The 16,175-nt window shown below is 38.4% G+C and overlaps 2 protein-coding genes across 4 annotated transcripts; one reads left to right on the top strand and one right to left on the bottom strand.

Annotated features, from left to right (window-relative positions):
* Window positions 1-2,246: 2,246 nt before the first annotated feature.
* On the bottom strand, window positions 2,247-5,292 carry LOC130569406 (L-seryl-tRNA(Sec) kinase). 2 transcript variants are annotated; one of them, XM_057359033.1, is made up of 6 exons: window positions 4,875-5,292; window positions 4,100-4,535; window positions 3,813-4,014; window positions 3,657-3,732; window positions 2,834-2,927; window positions 2,247-2,756 (listed from the first exon to the last, which is right to left on the bottom strand). In XM_057359033.1, exons 1-6 carry the CDS (start codon window positions 5,025-5,027, stop codon window positions 2,545-2,547), a joined length of 1,173 nt encoding a protein of 390 aa, XP_057215016.1. In that variant the 5' UTR covers window positions 5,028-5,292; the 3' UTR covers window positions 2,247-2,544. The 2 variants fall into 2 exon arrangements, with proteins under 2 accessions (XP_057215016.1, XP_057215018.1); XM_057359035.1 differs by having other exon boundaries at window positions 2,247-2,753.
* Window positions 5,293-9,510: 4,218 nt separating this feature from the next.
* LOC130569411 (poly(ADP-ribose) glycohydrolase-like) lies at window positions 9,511-15,772 on the top strand. 2 transcript variants are annotated; one of them, XM_057359040.1, is made up of 5 exons: window positions 9,511-9,612; window positions 9,750-9,826; window positions 14,862-15,014; window positions 15,230-15,301; window positions 15,612-15,772. In XM_057359040.1, the coding sequence occupies exons 1-5, from the start codon at window positions 9,516-9,518 to the stop codon at window positions 15,705-15,707; spliced, it is 495 nt and encodes a 164-aa protein (XP_057215023.1). In that variant the 5' UTR covers window positions 9,511-9,515; the 3' UTR covers window positions 15,708-15,772. The 2 variants fall into 2 exon arrangements, with proteins under 2 accessions (XP_057215023.1, XP_057215024.1); XM_057359041.1 differs by lacking the exon at window positions 15,230-15,301 and having other exon boundaries at window positions 15,612-15,768.
* Window positions 15,773-16,175: the final 403 nt, after the last annotated feature.

The raw sequence follows: 16,175 nt of genomic DNA, 5'->3' as shown, positions 1-16,175 counted from the left end.
ACTGCTCCTTAAGAGCAATATTCCACTTCCACTACTCCTATAGTGTGCACTACAGTGCCTTATTATATCTACATCTTATGTATACATGTATATAACACTACCTCTACTTACTAAATTATCCATTTGCACAAGTGTACATACAATCTGTTAATATGTTTATTCTACTATATACTACCCTGTACAATGTCTCTTATATGTTATTATCCCCCATTTTCTGTAAAATAGTCTTTATTTTATATATGCACAATTTAGAATCTTTTAGACTGTAAATCGTATTATATTGTATTGTCATTGTGTTGAATGTCTGTACTAGAAGCTTTCAACACCAAAGAAAATTCCTTGTGTGTGCAAGCACACTTGGCAATAAAGCTCTTCTGATTCTGATTCTAAAATGTATATAATTAGGGCCCGAGCCCTATTGTTTCTGTGTTCTTCTCCCTCTTTGATCGCTAATTTGAAGGCCTAAACATGTTCAAAAACTCACAATAACTTGCACACGCATCAGACGTGGCGAAAATTTACGTCTGATAGGGGTTTCAAAATTAAGCGTGGCAAAATCGGCACCTAGAACTGCCGAGACCGTTACGCAAAACGCACATGCACCAAATTTGGTGTGCTCATAGAACACCGTGAATCATTAAGAAAAGTCTCTTGGAGCATATCTCTAAACCCAACAGGAAGACCGTTATTTTTAATTTCCTGTGCAATTTGGTAATTTTTTGCAATTAACAGTCGTCGTACTTTAACGAACTCCTCCTAGAGTTTTAATCCGATCAACATCATGTCATTCTCATCTTAAGGCCTTTGCGAAGCTAAATTGCGGAGATCCTGACTTTTCGTAGGGGAACGTGACCCTGGCGGCCTGCCAAAGTTTGGTGTTTCGTCATGAACAGGAAGTTGTTGTAACTCAGGCATACAATGTCCAACAGAACCCAGACTTCACACATTTGATAAAAGTCCTGGCTTGAAGACATCTACATGGTAACATTCAGATACAGTTATAGCGCCACCTGCAGGAAACAGGAAGTGGCATGTTTTAAACTGTGATTAACTCCTCATAGAGATTCAAACAGGTCAGCATCATATTTGGCCAGTATGATCTTCAGACCTTTGTGACGATACATTGCAAGTTCCTGACTTTTCATGAGGGGCGTGTCCGTGGCGGCCTGACAAAGTTTGATGTTTCGCCATGAAACAGGAAGCTATAGTAACTCAGGCACAAAGTGTCCGAACAGTCTCACACTTCACATGTTTGATAAGAGTCCTGGCCTGTACACATATCCATGTCAGTGTTCACTCATAGCAATAGCGCCACCAGCTGGCAAAAGGGAATGTGACACATTTAAATAAATAACAAATCCTACTATAATTCGCCTGCATAAATTTTATTGCCTACCATTTACTGTTTTCCTTACACAATCGTGCAGCAATTGCACTTACTTGTCTATCATCTCAATACCAAGAAAGAAATCTCTTGGACCCATGCTCTAAACCCACCGTGAAGTCATTTATTTTCACTTTCCACTGCATGTTCTGTGCAGTTTTTTCCATTTCCAGGTGTCCTACTTTAACAAACTCCTCCTAGAGCTTTCATCAGATGAACATCATATTTTGTTAGTCTCACGTCAAGTTTTTTGTGAGGCTAAATGGCGTAGACCTCGAACGTTCACGTGCAGGTTTCGTGCACACATTTGTGAGTACGAAGGCTTAGTGAATGAGACCCGTTGTCCAGTCTGCTCCAAACTTAACATGTTTGATAAGAGTCATGCCCCGAAAGACGTGTTAAATATGTCAATATTAACCTACGGTACTGCGCCACGAACTGGAAGCAGGAAATCTGGTACATGTAAATAAATTAAAGTCTTTCTATAATATGACTTCCTATATGCGCATTGTCCACCGTTGGCTCTTCCTGAGGCCGACGGCTGGTGGTTGCACCGGGTTGCGGTGGCACTTTCCGCGAGGGCCCAAACATCGCTGCTCGCAGCTTTAATTATAGTTTAAATCCCGTTTCAAGATGGCAGACACTTTGCTGTATCTGGAGCGATTGAATGCGACATCTACGTGAACACACCGTGATCAATCTGATGCAAAAGAGTATAGAATACCAAGAGGAGAAACTCAGTAGAATGTTCCATTGCAGCAGCCACGCGCTTATAACCAACATCACTTGAGCTACATTTATATTCTTCTTAATACTTCATATTAACTTCCATAAAGAGGGTTAGGTAGACAACAAATGTTAATATCAGAATCACAAGGAGCTTTATTGCCAAGTATGTTTACACACACAAGGAATTTGACTTGGCGACAGGAGCTTAGTGGAGAAGAACACATTACTAAAATGTTTTTATTTATTGTCTAACTTCTTTACTTGAATAGCTGAATGGTTAATAATTCAAAACTCATTCAAATAAAACAAAGGACATTTGACCAGCCTGTCAATAATAGTGTACATGTGACAATACATCATGTAAACAGTTGGTGATGTCCGCTGCTGTAGGTGACTGAAACAAACGGTTCTGTGACTCACAAAAAAAACATTCATGAAAATCTCTGTTTTAGTACACAATGTTGTGCATCTCGCTCAAACGTTCTCGCTGCTGTCATCAGAAGTTTCTCTGTGTTCATTGGCTCCTCCGGGCACAGAGACATTTGATGAAACATTTCCTTCTTCAGCTCTTGCAGAAAGTGGGTCTTCAACTCATTCAGCTCCTTAGCAAGATCCTTTAAAACATCTGAAGATGCCTGATCTTCTGCAAAGACAGGACACATGAGATGTACTTCAGACATTAGCAGACATTTGACATTGTGATTATTGTGATGTTCGTACCACGAGCTGATGTCATAGCCTGAGAAATGAGTCGCCTGCACATCTGATCAGCTCGGTGGAGAACGTTAGTTGCACAAATCTGTCTGTCTGCCTCCTAAAACACAGATACAGATGAACAGAGTCAGAGCTCAAGACAGTTCCTCATAACCACATTCAATTCAAGTTTAAATGAAGAGTTTGGATCCAAAATGAGATATTCAAAAAATTCAAAAATCATGTTTTTATTGTGTTAGTTAGCTGTATTTTATTTTGTTATTATGGCTAAAATCAAAACAAACCAACTGCAGTTCGATTGATATTAATTGGAATGCACAATAAAAAATAATTATTGAAATGTTAAAAAAACTGAGTTATCTCATTTTGGAACCAAACTCTTCATTTATAAAGCGTTTTTACAATGTGGCATGGTTTCAAAGCAGCTTTACAGGAAAGAAACACAAAACCATGAAGAATACAGCACAGTACACGTATTACTGATCCTGATAAAAGCAATGTTCACGTCATTCACAAACCCTCCTGGTGGGCAAGACAACACTGCAACAGTGGCAGAAAGCAAAACTCTACGTTGGATGCTAAAGTGCCCAAGTCCTCTAGCTAGTAGCTACTAAACAAATCTTTACATGTGGCCCTGTCTTTTTACATATTAATAATTGATATATCTCTTATTTCACAGGAAGTCAAGTTTACAATCATCCTAAAAAACGCATGACTTCATCTGAATGGTTATTAATGATAATGATAAAACCCCGAGAGAGTTTTTTTCACTTGATGACTGTTGAGCTGAGACAGTGAAGACACTCAATGTTTTTCTTTAGTCAGAGACCTTCTGCTGGCAGTCGTCCTGGAAGGGCCTCAAAGGGTTTTCCATGGCAGATTGCAACAAATCCATCAGCTTCTGCCTTCAGGTAAAAGAGAGAAATCAACCAACGAACCGTAAGACTCCAACATCTCTAGTGAAGCAGTGTTGTGTTTGACCTACACGTCTTCCTCTGTGACGCTGTCTGTGCTGTCCACCGTCAGGCTCTGCTGCTCCCAAGAGTTTCTGCTCTCGTTCGGAGGTTCCATTCGTTCAGACATCTGCAGCATCACTTCATCAGGAACACGCAGAGATCTGCGCTGGTTCCTCTGGAGACAAATGTCAAGCGGACACCGTACCAACACCTGACAGAAGCCCATGGAGTCTGTCCTCGTGTGAAAAACATTGGTACACATGTCAGAAACGTTGATGTGAAAGCTTGAGGATGTCAGAAACTGAAGAGCACGTACACTTTCTGGCGAGCTGGTAGATCTGGTATCTCATGCTCTGATAATAGAAGTTATCGTCCAGCAGCACGAGGAGAGGCTGTGTGTTTGTGTGACAGCGGCTCCGCTGCAGCTGCATCCACATGTCATTATCAGTGTGTGTGTGTGTGAGATCAGTGTGTGTGTGTGTGAGATCAGTGCGTGTGTGTGTGAGATCAGTGCGTGTGTGTGTGAGATCAGTGCGTGTGTGTGTGAGATCAGTGCGTGTGTGTGTGAGATCAGTGCGTGTGTGTGTGAGATCAGTGCGTGTGTGTGTGAGATCAGTGCGTGTGTGTGTGAGATCAGTGTGTGTGTGTGTGAGATCAGTGTGTGTGTGTGTGAGATCAGTGCGTGTGTGTGTCTGATGCAGGAATCTCTCCAGACAGGTCAGAACCGTCTTCCTCTGCTGCTTCCACTCGTCCTGAGAAAGAAACACACGATGATGATGATAATGATGATGGGGTGCTCAAACTAGACAACAGGAAATGATGTCACAGTCCAAGGCTCTGGTCCTAAATCATAATAAATCACATATAATCATCACAGACCTTCTTTCACAATAACAGCCATTCAGCACTGGTTTGTGTTCTTTATTTTATTTGCAGAGATGCGAACTGACGAAGACATTCAGAGCAGTGTTTGACATGAATTCTCAAGACATTTAAAGCCTTTCGTGAACATCAAATCAATGTAAATCAAACTTTACACGACATTCGCACAGTTTATGCATGTTGATGATGAGAACGGGTCACCCACCCACCTCACGCCAGTCGCGCGCCGGTATCAACTCGTCATACGTCACCAGCAGCGTCTCCCACCCGCGGCTCCGCGCGCGACCCCGCAGCACGTCCGCGAGGCGGGATTTTCCCGCTGCCGGTAAACCGCACAGGACACAGAGACACGTGCGAGACATTCCGTAGCGAAAGAGACACGGCGAGACTACAGAGGATTTCCACTCGGCATTTTAAGCGCGTGATCAAAGGGTCGCCACGCAGAGGCTCGTCCTAGATCAAGATAAAGATGAAACGACGTTGTGTTTGAATTAAGTTACTCCGCACGCTTTATAAGCCCTTCTGTGTTCCCACTGCCCTTAAATATGTGGACGTTCAATACCGATTGATTTTGCCCTAAACTGACAAGCCGCACTGCCTGGCTCACGTCACGTGGTGTTGTGACGCTTTCTCCATGTGGTCTGCGCATGCGCCGCGCGTCATGATAACAGGAAGTTATATTTGCCCCTTGTGAATACTATAAAGTGCATGTTTGGTTTGATATAGAAAATGAATAAATCAGTACTATAAAAACAATGTAATAATTCCAGTATCACTCACTGAAGAAATACTATTAGTTCATGGTCCGTGTACCTTCGGATAATTCATTTATTCGTTTTTGTTTTCAAAACAGAAAAACGAATAAACCGTTCATTTTTGACATATTCCACCGTATACGAGACTAATTTTTGGGTTGTTTTCCTCAATATTTCTTTAAGTGCATCAAATTAATATACAACAAAACCAAAACGAAACATCAAGTATTTTTCTTAACAAAGCGCATTTTAGTCCACCGGAAGTTCAGCTGCACTGCCGCCTCTGGCGACGAGAGGTGGTAGCACAAGACCACTCTCTTAATTATACATATGTTTTCAGTGGTGTGTGCCACTAAATCCGTAAACAACCATACAGACACATAGGTAGACATTTCTGTGCAATGTAGAAGTATACACGCAGTTAATGAAATAAAGAATGGACCTATATGGACGCGCACGCGCATGCGTCAATGCTCGTGGCAGCGATGTATCTGACAGCGGGGGAGGTCACCATAGCCACCGTTAAAATGGATAGTGAGAGAGGCGCGTCTTGCACTTTAATGTGTTCAAAACTTGCACTTAGTTTGCACTTTGTATGTAGAAGTGTTTTGTCTTTTATGTTAACATTTTTACGAACAGTGCAAACAAAGTGCAATTTTTGAACACTTCTACATACAATTGTTGTATGTAGAACTGTTTTGTCTTTTATATTTTATACTGTATGTAGAAAGACATACATGATGCTATGTTTATAAAAATAAGATGAGTTAATAAAAAACCTGTACTTTTCATTGCACATTAAATTCTATTACAAAAACTCCGCCCAAAACACAATAGAAAATGTAATGGGTTTCCTTGTAAGTATGAACCTTTGGGTTTTTATGCATTAAAACCAAAACTAAATTCCTATTATAACTAATAAATCCATTACATTTTCTATTGTGTTTTGGGTAGGGTTCTATTGTTTTTTTATTCTTAATAAAATGTAGTGAGTGGTGTGTATGAGACATTACATGTTGATCAAGCAGACTGTATATTATAAAAACTATTTCTTCACTTTACTTCTTCTTTTATCATGGGTCACTATGACCTGTTAACCTTTACATTCGCATACCTGAATATGAATGAATGAATAGCTTTTATTGTCATTGCAGGCAAAGCAAACAACGAAATTCTTAGAGCACCGGTAACACAAAACATAAATAAATATTTGTAATATAATACGACAAAAATGCCCTCTGGCCGGCGCTTCAGAGCACCAAACACCAGGACTTCCAGACACAGAAGCAGCTTCTACAGATAACTGCTCCTTAAGAGCAATATTCCACTTCCACTACTCCTATAGTGTGCACTGTTGTGCCTTATTATATGTACATTTCATTTATACATGTATATAACATTACCTCTACTTACTACATGATCCATTTGCACAAGTGTACATACAATCTGTTAATATGTATATTCTACTATATACTACCCTGTACAATGTCTCTTATATGTTATTATCCCACATTTTCTGTACAATAGTCTTTATTTTATATATGCATATTTTAGAATCTTTTACATTGTAAATCTTATTATATTTGTATTGTCATTGTGTTGAATGTCTGTAGCTTCCAACATCAAAGAAAATTCCCTGTGTGTGAAAGCACACTTGGCAATAAATCTCTTCTGATTCTGATTCTGAAAAAAGTGCAAAAAATTGGAAAAACTGCATTTTGACTAATCACTGTAAAATGAGCAACAAGGTAATAGACCAGATAAGGGAGATCTTAAAGTGCAGTGAGATAGCAGAGTCACATTTGAACATTTATTGTAGATAACTGTTTAGGATATTTATTGTCCTGGGATAGAAACTGTCTCTAAATCGGCTAGTGTGTGTTTTGGCTGATCTGTAACGCCTGCCAGATGGCAACAGTTCAAACAGACCGTGACCAGAGTGAGAGCAGTCTCTGGTGAATCTCATTCCTACCTTTATTTTAGACACTCACTTTGCTTATTTGTACAATCTCTTAGTAGTTATAACTTTTTACCAAACTCAGCTAGCCTATAATGTAATATGCAATGATAAGGACAGGTTTTGATTAACTCAGCTTATTTTTGTAAACAGCTATCATACATGTAGAGTTGTATAGAAATGTTTAGTCTTTTATGTTTAACATTTTCATGAACTTAACATTTGACAACTTTCACATTTTTAGTGCAAACAAAGGTGCAAAATTGTTTCAGACGTGCAAAACGAGCTGCTCTCACTATGAATTTAAATGGGGGCTATGGTTAAACCTCCCTTGCTGTCAGCTTTGCAAGCATGTATGCGCCCGCCCGCGCACGCACACACACATTCTTTATTTTATCAGAATCAGTCGCAGTTTTAAGTGTTTTAACTGTTCACTTCCAGTTCACGCTTTAACTTGTCAATTTCATGCTTATGCGGAAACTGGCAACATTCTGTTATCAGAATCAGAAAGAGCTTTATTGCCAAGTATGTTTGCACATACAAGGAATTTGTTTTGGTGACAGGAGCATCCAGAACACAGAAACAGCAACAACAGTACACAGAGACCATAACACAATAGAATACAGTACACAGATGACTTAAATAAGGGCCTATGGGTATAAAAAATTTAAGAAATACAATTCAATAAACATAAGATAAAGCTATAGAGAGTAAACTATGCGTGTATGTAAATATGTACAAGTAAAAAATAAAAATAGACTATTATAGTACAAGGTATGTGCTATATACAGCAGAATGAATGAAATATAATTGAAAAGTTGCATAAAAATAGATAGTGTATTATCTGGAGGATATAATTATTAATTGCACGTAAAACACCGTTTCATTAACTGCGTGTATACTTCTACATTGCACAGAAATGTCTACCTATGTGTCTGTATGGATGTTTACGGATTTAGTGGCACACACCACTGAAAACATGTATAATTAAAGAGAGCGGTCTTGTGCTACCACCTCTCGTCGCCAGAGGCGGCAGTGCAGCTGAACTTCCGGTGGACTAAAATGCGCTTTGTTGAGAAAAATACTTGATGTTTCGTTTTGATTTTGTTGTATATTAATTTGATGCACTTAAAGAAATATTGAGGAAAACAACCCAAAAATTAGTCTCGTATACGGTGGAATATGTCAAAAATGAACGGTTTATTCGTTTTTCTGTTTTGAAAACAAAAACGAATAAATGAATTATCCGAAGGTACACGGACCGTTCATCAGAGTAAATTGTAATGTCAGACTGTGAACCGCTCAGCCAACGTCAGAAACTGCTGGAGTCTGATCTCTCACAGTCTGATCTCTCACAGTCCGATCAATGCGACTCAAGGTAAAGTCCTTCACATTAGTCGGACAGGTCTCACATGCGCAGTGTGTGAACGAATGAATGAATTAGCGTTACATGATTTATATTAAACAAGAGAGTGCAGGTGTAGACAAACCGAAGCAGACATCAGATTCACGCTCCGAGCTCCACACACAGATTCCAATGAGAAACTCCAGAGGTAAAAGAGCGCAGAACTCTCTGGATCACTGGCTGTTAAAGAAACCCAACGTGACCCACACAGACCCAGAACTCGAACCTCTAAAGCCCGAGGAGAGTCCAGAAAGCCCCGATGTCATCACAACACAAAACGCAGCGTCCACATCACAGCTGAATCTAGAGGCTTCTGTTCTGAGATCAGATCAAGATGCTCCATTAAAGACGCACAGAATCACAGACTTCTCCAGAACTTCACTGAAAGTCAACTGTAGAAAGTGAGTAACGTTTGCTTGGAGGAATTAAAGCGGCTGATAAACCTTCAGTGACTTCAACAGTAAAAAAACAACATCTTTGACGTGTTTGCATTATAATACTTTACTGTGTATACTGTACAGATTACTATCATTTTCACATGACGTGTTACACGACATTGTGCTTTGTTACATTCTGAACATTTAGAAAAGTGTGAAAGGTCAAACAGAAAACAGTATACAGAAATGTTTGTTTGTATTATTAGTTGATACTGTAGGGATCTGAAAGTGCTTCAGTTCAGACGGCTGCTGTGATTCAGAAAGTGAAAGTGAATCATTCTGTGTGTGTGGGTTTCATGAAGACGCGTGTGATGATAGATAATGTGGCTCGTTCTTCTGGCTGTCGCTGCTTCTCTTGTGATCTTTGGCTTTGGTCTTCTGCGTGTTGCTGTGGTGTGTATTGCTGTAATCAATCTGGCTTTAAAATGTAGTACTACAAGCATTTGTATATACCAGTAGTGTACTAGTATAGTGCAGTATAGTACTGAAAGGTCCTAAAGGCCAGAACGATTGCTCTTGTGCTGTTTTAGAATCTGACAGAACTGTGGAGAATGATGATGAGGAGGAGGAGGATCTCATGGGTCAGAGGTTTCTGGAGATCTCACATGTGAGTTCTGCTGTTGTCTGTGGTGTCGTAAAGAGTATTACACATTAGGCTTAAGACTAGTCCTAGACTCAAATAAATGTTAGGGCTGTCCAAACTGAAAACAACTTGCACTGACACATCTGTATAAAATACATCAGTGCCATTGTGTTGTCTCAAAATGCACACCAGGAATGTTTTTTGCAAGGCATGTTTGTAAAAACTACTTAAATGTGCTAATTTAACTTGGGCCTATAGTCCTGACTTAAAGGGACAGTTCAACCAAAAATAAACATTCTGTCATCATTTACTCTCAAGTTGTTCTAAATCTGTATAAATGTCTTTGTTCTGATAAACACAGAGAAAGATATTTGGAAGAATGCTTGTAACCAAACAGTTCTTGGCCACCGTTGACTACTATAGGAGGAAAACATGCTTTATACATTTCTTTGTTCTGTTGAACACAAAAGAAGATATTTTGAAAAATGTAGGAAAGCAAACAGTTCTGGGGCACTTCTTGTACTATGGTACACTGTAAAACTTTGTTGTAGTTTTGCAGCAGGTTTGCCAGTAATTTACTGTAGTTTTAAATACTACTTAATATACTTTCCAACTAGTACTGTTTTCAATTACTTTAATCACAATTAAAACACTTTGACTTTTTAGATTTAAAATGAGCAAGAAGAGACTGGCACTAGCACAGCAACACCTGCAAAAAATGACATTCTTCCTTAGCATTTTTCTCTTGTTTTCTTTAAAAATATTTAAAACTTCTTAAATTACGATACATTTACTTATTACAGGGCTCATTTGAATGCTTGATTCTGATTGGCCAGTCGCGACATTCCAAGGGTTGTTCTTTTCAAATAACAACCGCTCAAAACTAATAACACCCTGTAACCCGGATGCTGCAAATCATTTTGAGAGGGGCAGTTTAATATTACACAAAAATGAATTATAAATGTGTCTTTTAATAACATATATGACATTATATTTACAAATGATTAAACCAATTTGCCTGTTCGTGACGTTTGAACGTGGTTTCTTACCTTAAAATCGAAACTAAACGGCTTTTCCCCAGGTCTGCATTCGGTAAAAATGAGCTCATAAAATATTTCAGATTCACATTTTATGTCCAGTTTTTTTCTCATGTGGCAAGTAGGCGTGTAATAAGCGGGATAATGCACAAGCAGCCGGCTGTTATCACAGAAATAAACCCTTCAGTGAGACACAAGACCCTCCGCTTCACGTCATGATCACACCGGAGGGGATTATTTCTGCCATAACAAGCGGCTGCCTGGACATTAGCCCTTACATAACAAGAAAAATGACCCAAGATATAAATTCAATTCAATTTTATTTCTATAGTGCTTTTCACAATGTGCATTGTTCCAAAGCAGCTTTACAGGAGAAAATAAGAAAAACTGAAAAACACAAAAAAGGTAAAAAAACAGCACAGTGCATGGTGTTTATAGAACAGTCAAGATTATTCTAGTAAATAATATCTAATAAATGCTGTCGCCTGGTGGTTTATTTTGCATATTTTGCATTAAGTGAATGCTTGGCTGAAGAGATGTGTCTTTAATCTAGATTTAAATTGGGAGAGTGTGTCTGACCCTCGAATAGTATCGGGGAGGCTATTCCAGAGTATAGGTGCTACGTATGAGAAAGCTCCGCCCCCTTTGGTGGATTTAGTTATTCTAGGTGTTATCAAAAGTCTGGAGTTTAGAGATCTTAGAGAGCGTGATGGGTTGTAGTGTGGTAGAAGCTCTGTTATGTAGGTAGGGGCTAAACCGTTTAAGGTTTTATAAGTGATTAAAAGAACTTTAAAGTCAATACGATACGTAATGGGTAACCAGTGAAGGCTTGATAACATTTGGGTTATGTGATGGTATTTTCTGGACCTGGTCAGAACTCTGGCAGCTGCGTTCTGAACTAACTGTAGTTTGTTTATTGATGCTGCAGGACAACCATTAAGTAGTGCATTACAGTAGTCAAGTCTTGAGGTCACAAATGCATGAATAAGCTTCTCTGCGTCAGCCACACACACACAATTTGCCACACACACACAATTTGGCAACATTTCTAAGGTGGAGGAAGGCTGTTTTTGTGACATTTGAGATGTGATTTTTAAATGACAGGTTGCTGTCTAATGTAACCCGAGGTCTTTAACTGTATTTGTTGGAGTAACAGTGCAGCCTTCAATTTGCAGGTTATAATCCGAAATATTCTGCTCACATGTCTTTGGTCCGATAAGTAATATTTCTGTTTTTTTAGAATTTAAAAGAAGGAAATTACAAGTCATCCAATGTTTTATATCTTCGATGCACTCTGCCAATTTGGATAGTTGGAACGTATCATCTGGTCTTGATGAGATATATAGCTGAGTATCATCTGCATAACAGTGGAAGCTAATTCCATGTTTTCTAATAAAGTCTTGTTTTATGAAAGAAAAATATATAAACTAGGTAAATTTATGCTTAAACAAAATTGTACATTCAATCTCTACAGTAAATTACTGGCAAACCTGCTGCGAAATTACAGCAAAGTTTTAGTCAATGGTGGCCAAGAACTGGTTGGTTACAAGCATTCCTCCAAATATCTCTCTCTGTGAACAAAGAAATTCACTCAGATTTGGAACAACCCAAGAGTGAGTAAATGATGACAGAATTTTTACTTTTGGTTGAACTGTCCCTTTAAGATAATCCCTGTCCGGGAAACCGCCCCTAAATGTCTGTACTACCAGACAGATATCAGTGAAATTGAAATGGATTTTGTGTCAGCATCAGTTTGTGAACAGTGTCGTGTCGGGGCCGGGGGAGAGATGATCTGATCTGATGATCTGAGCGCTTTAGTCTATGGAGGACTAAACCTGCAAAAATTATAAATAAATAAATGTATAAATAAATAAATATATAAACGAATAAATGTAATAATATGAAATTAAATAAAGGAATGAATGGTTTGATAAAACAAAATTCGTTTTAGCTATAATTGATCTTAGCTTTAACTTTTCTTTTCATTTTTTAAATTGATTTTTTATTTTTTGTGTCCATTTTTTAATTATTTTTAATTATTTTTTTATTTTATTTTTAGATTATTTTATTTATCATTTCCTTTTATTTTTACATTTATTTGTTTATTTATACGTTTATTTATTTATTATCGCATGTATTTATTTATTCTTGAATTTATTCTTACTTTTCTGTGTCTTGTATGATAATTAGATGGGTTGGTCTTGCCTACTATTGGTTCAGCGTAGATTGAAGCGTTTGATCGATTACTCTTGACTTGTTTTGGACTAACGTCACGTCACTCACTGATCGTTTGCTTTGTGTATAACGTTAACTATGGCGGGCGCACAATTAGCTAGAGAGTTACAGCATTTAGCCAATGAAGTCGATAACCATGCATCAAATGACTGTGTGTCATTTAGATTAGTTGCGTTTATTGATGTTTTATTACAGATTGACGGCGAGATAAATGACAAAGTTCTTCCTCAGTTGTTAGCCTCTTTGCAGCACATTCAAAGTCTGTGCGAGTCAGAGGGTGCTATGGTGGTGTTACAGTTCAACTGGTGAAAATCATAAAGCACAAAAAATGTAATAAGGTTTAACTGCACAGATGAGCTTGTAAACCGAAGTCGCAAGCTAACGCTTTGTCAAAGTGATAGTTATAAGCAGTCTTTCGGTTAGAAAAAGCGTAAAGATTTAATGTAACATGATGTAACAATGTAAATGAATTGAGACATAGTGAACTTAAGTCACAAGTTAACACGGTAGTAATGAGCATCGTTCTTTCACTACAGGGGCCATCAAATGGAAACCATTCCTCTAAAAAGACGTGGTTACTAAACGGTACTCGTAAACTACATTTCATAAGAGATAAATAACACAGAGGTCACAAATTAAGACGGGCATATTCCCTTGATTCATCCAGCTGCATATTGTGGTGTGACATCTTGATATTATTGCAAAGATCTGCAGCAGCTAGCATTGAGAAATAGCTTAGTGTGATTGTTACCGTAGTGACACGCTGCCTCGCTTTATTCATTGCATGGGTACGAATCCCGTGTCAAATCGCTTTATTTATTTTTTCACCTCGCTTCAGCCGTTACGGGCGATCATACCAATAATTTGCAATCTTAACAAGAATGTCAAAATCATGTAACAAGAAAGTCTGTGTTTATTAGACATCTTAATATCAAGTCGTCTTGTGCTTTCAGAATCGACGAATCTGCTGAGGTCGTTCATGCACCTCTTTGGCAGAGGACCTGTAACCGCAACTTGGTCACCACATTAGAACCCTCTGACTCGCACAGATTTTGAAGAATTTTGTCATTTATCTCACCGTCAATCTGTAATAAAACATCAATAAACGCAACTAATCTAAATGACACATAGTCATTTGATGCATGGTTATCGACTTCATTGGCTAAATGCTGTAACTCTCTAGCTAATTGTGCGCCCGCCGTAGTTACTTAACGTTATACACGAAGCAAACGATCAGTGAGTGACGTGACGTTAGTCCAAAACAAGTCAAGAGTAATCGATCAAACGCTTCAATCTACGCTGAACCAATAGTAGGCAAGACCAACCCATCTAATTATCATACAAGACACAGAAAAGTAAATAAATAAAAGTGGAAATAAATACATGCGGTAATAAATAAATATAAAAATAAATAAACGTATAAATGAATAAATGTAAAAAATAAAAGGAAATGATAAATAAAATAATATAAAAAAAAATAAAAAAATGGACACAAAAAATAATAAATCAATTTAAAAAATGAAAAAAAAAGTTAAAGCTAAGATCAATAATAGCTAAAACGAATTATTTTGTTTTATCAAACCATTCATTCCTTTATTCATTTTCATATTATTACATTTATTCGTTTATATATTTATACATTTATTTATTTATAATTTTTGCAGGTTTAGTCCCCCATATTAGTCTGAGGGAAGTTAGCAAAACAATTAAAATCACTCACAGGACCTTTAAAGCCACTCTGATTGTGTTTAATGTGCTCCTCCTGGATAATGATGATGTCATTACAGGACAACAGCTCAACTCAAGTATTGACTGGGAGGAGCGTCAGCAGCGACGTCACCAGGCTGGGTGTTCCTCTCGATGAGCTGCAGAGGGCGCCAGCGTGCAGCAGTCCTTTACCCTGCCTGAAACCCACAAACACACACACAGTGATGATTCGGGTGAGTTTACTGACACGCACACACACAAACAAACACACGCACTCACAAACAAGTGCGCACGCATGCACACACACACACACACACGCGCACGCGCACGCGCACACGCACACGCACACACACACACACACACTCCCAGACATGATGATGATGTTGACGGAGGTGAGGTCTTTAGTGTTGTTGTTTTAATGGCTTTCTAAGGTTCAGTATGTTTTCAGACTCTTGAGAGCCGGTGGGTTTTAATAAATCAAGCCTTGAGGAGATCATTCAGGTCATGTGAGGATTTAAAGGTGAAATTGTGTGTTGTTTGTGTATGAAATATCTCTTTGTGTGGCTTGTATTCATTTATGTGGAAATTTAATCTAACAATAGGTCTAGTTTAAACCTCACGTTTCAGAAGGTCCTCAGTTAGAATGAAATCTAGTCATATAGGTTTTGCTTTAAAGAAGTACTTAAAGAAGTACAATAAAGGTTTATTTGGGCAACACGTGTGTTGTACTACCTGCTTTTGTCCATTTGATGGCAGCAAAACGTCAGCGTTGAGAATTGTTAACCCATGACAAACACTTTGACATCTGTTTTTTATTTTTTGCTGTTCAGGATGCCATATTGAAATATAATGCAGCTCAAGCGAAGTGTTGGGACTTTACAGCGCTGGACTTATACTGCAAGGTAAAACACACGAGCGCTCAATAGTGAAAGACTGAATCACAGTTCATATCTCGCCTCTCACCCTCACCACTCATCAGTCACTAAACAGGACCATTTCTCTATTGATCTGAGGTTATTTATGACACCAGTTGTCATAAAACACTTTGTTTTCCTTTGAATTGTTACAACCCATCAATCAATACTTGTAATGAATCAACACAGAGATCAATACAATAAAGAGCCAGATTCAGATCTCTGTGAATCCTTTATGTTGGTCTTGTTTAACATGGAGATCGAGATGTGAGAAATGTGACCGTATTGTGTATTTCAGCCCAAACACGGGCGTTTGATGGGGATTTTACATGCACGAAATGTCTCTTTCAGCTGTGAAACCTGTGATGTGTTCTCGAATGATTCCTCGGTTTGAGAAATGGTAAAAAAAAGAGATGCGATGTGATTTAAGAAAGAAGGTTGTGTTACAGGCAGAAGGTGTTATGAAAGTAAACAGGCTCA

Source organism: Triplophysa rosa, linkage group LG18, assembly GCF_024868665.1.
Source record: "Triplophysa rosa linkage group LG18, Trosa_1v2, whole genome shotgun sequence".
In the NCBI taxonomy this organism is placed as follows: Eukaryota; Metazoa; Chordata; class Actinopteri; order Cypriniformes; family Nemacheilidae; genus Triplophysa; species Triplophysa rosa.
Note: the sequence above shows the minus strand (reverse complement) of the source record. Positions and strands in the feature narration are given on the sequence as shown.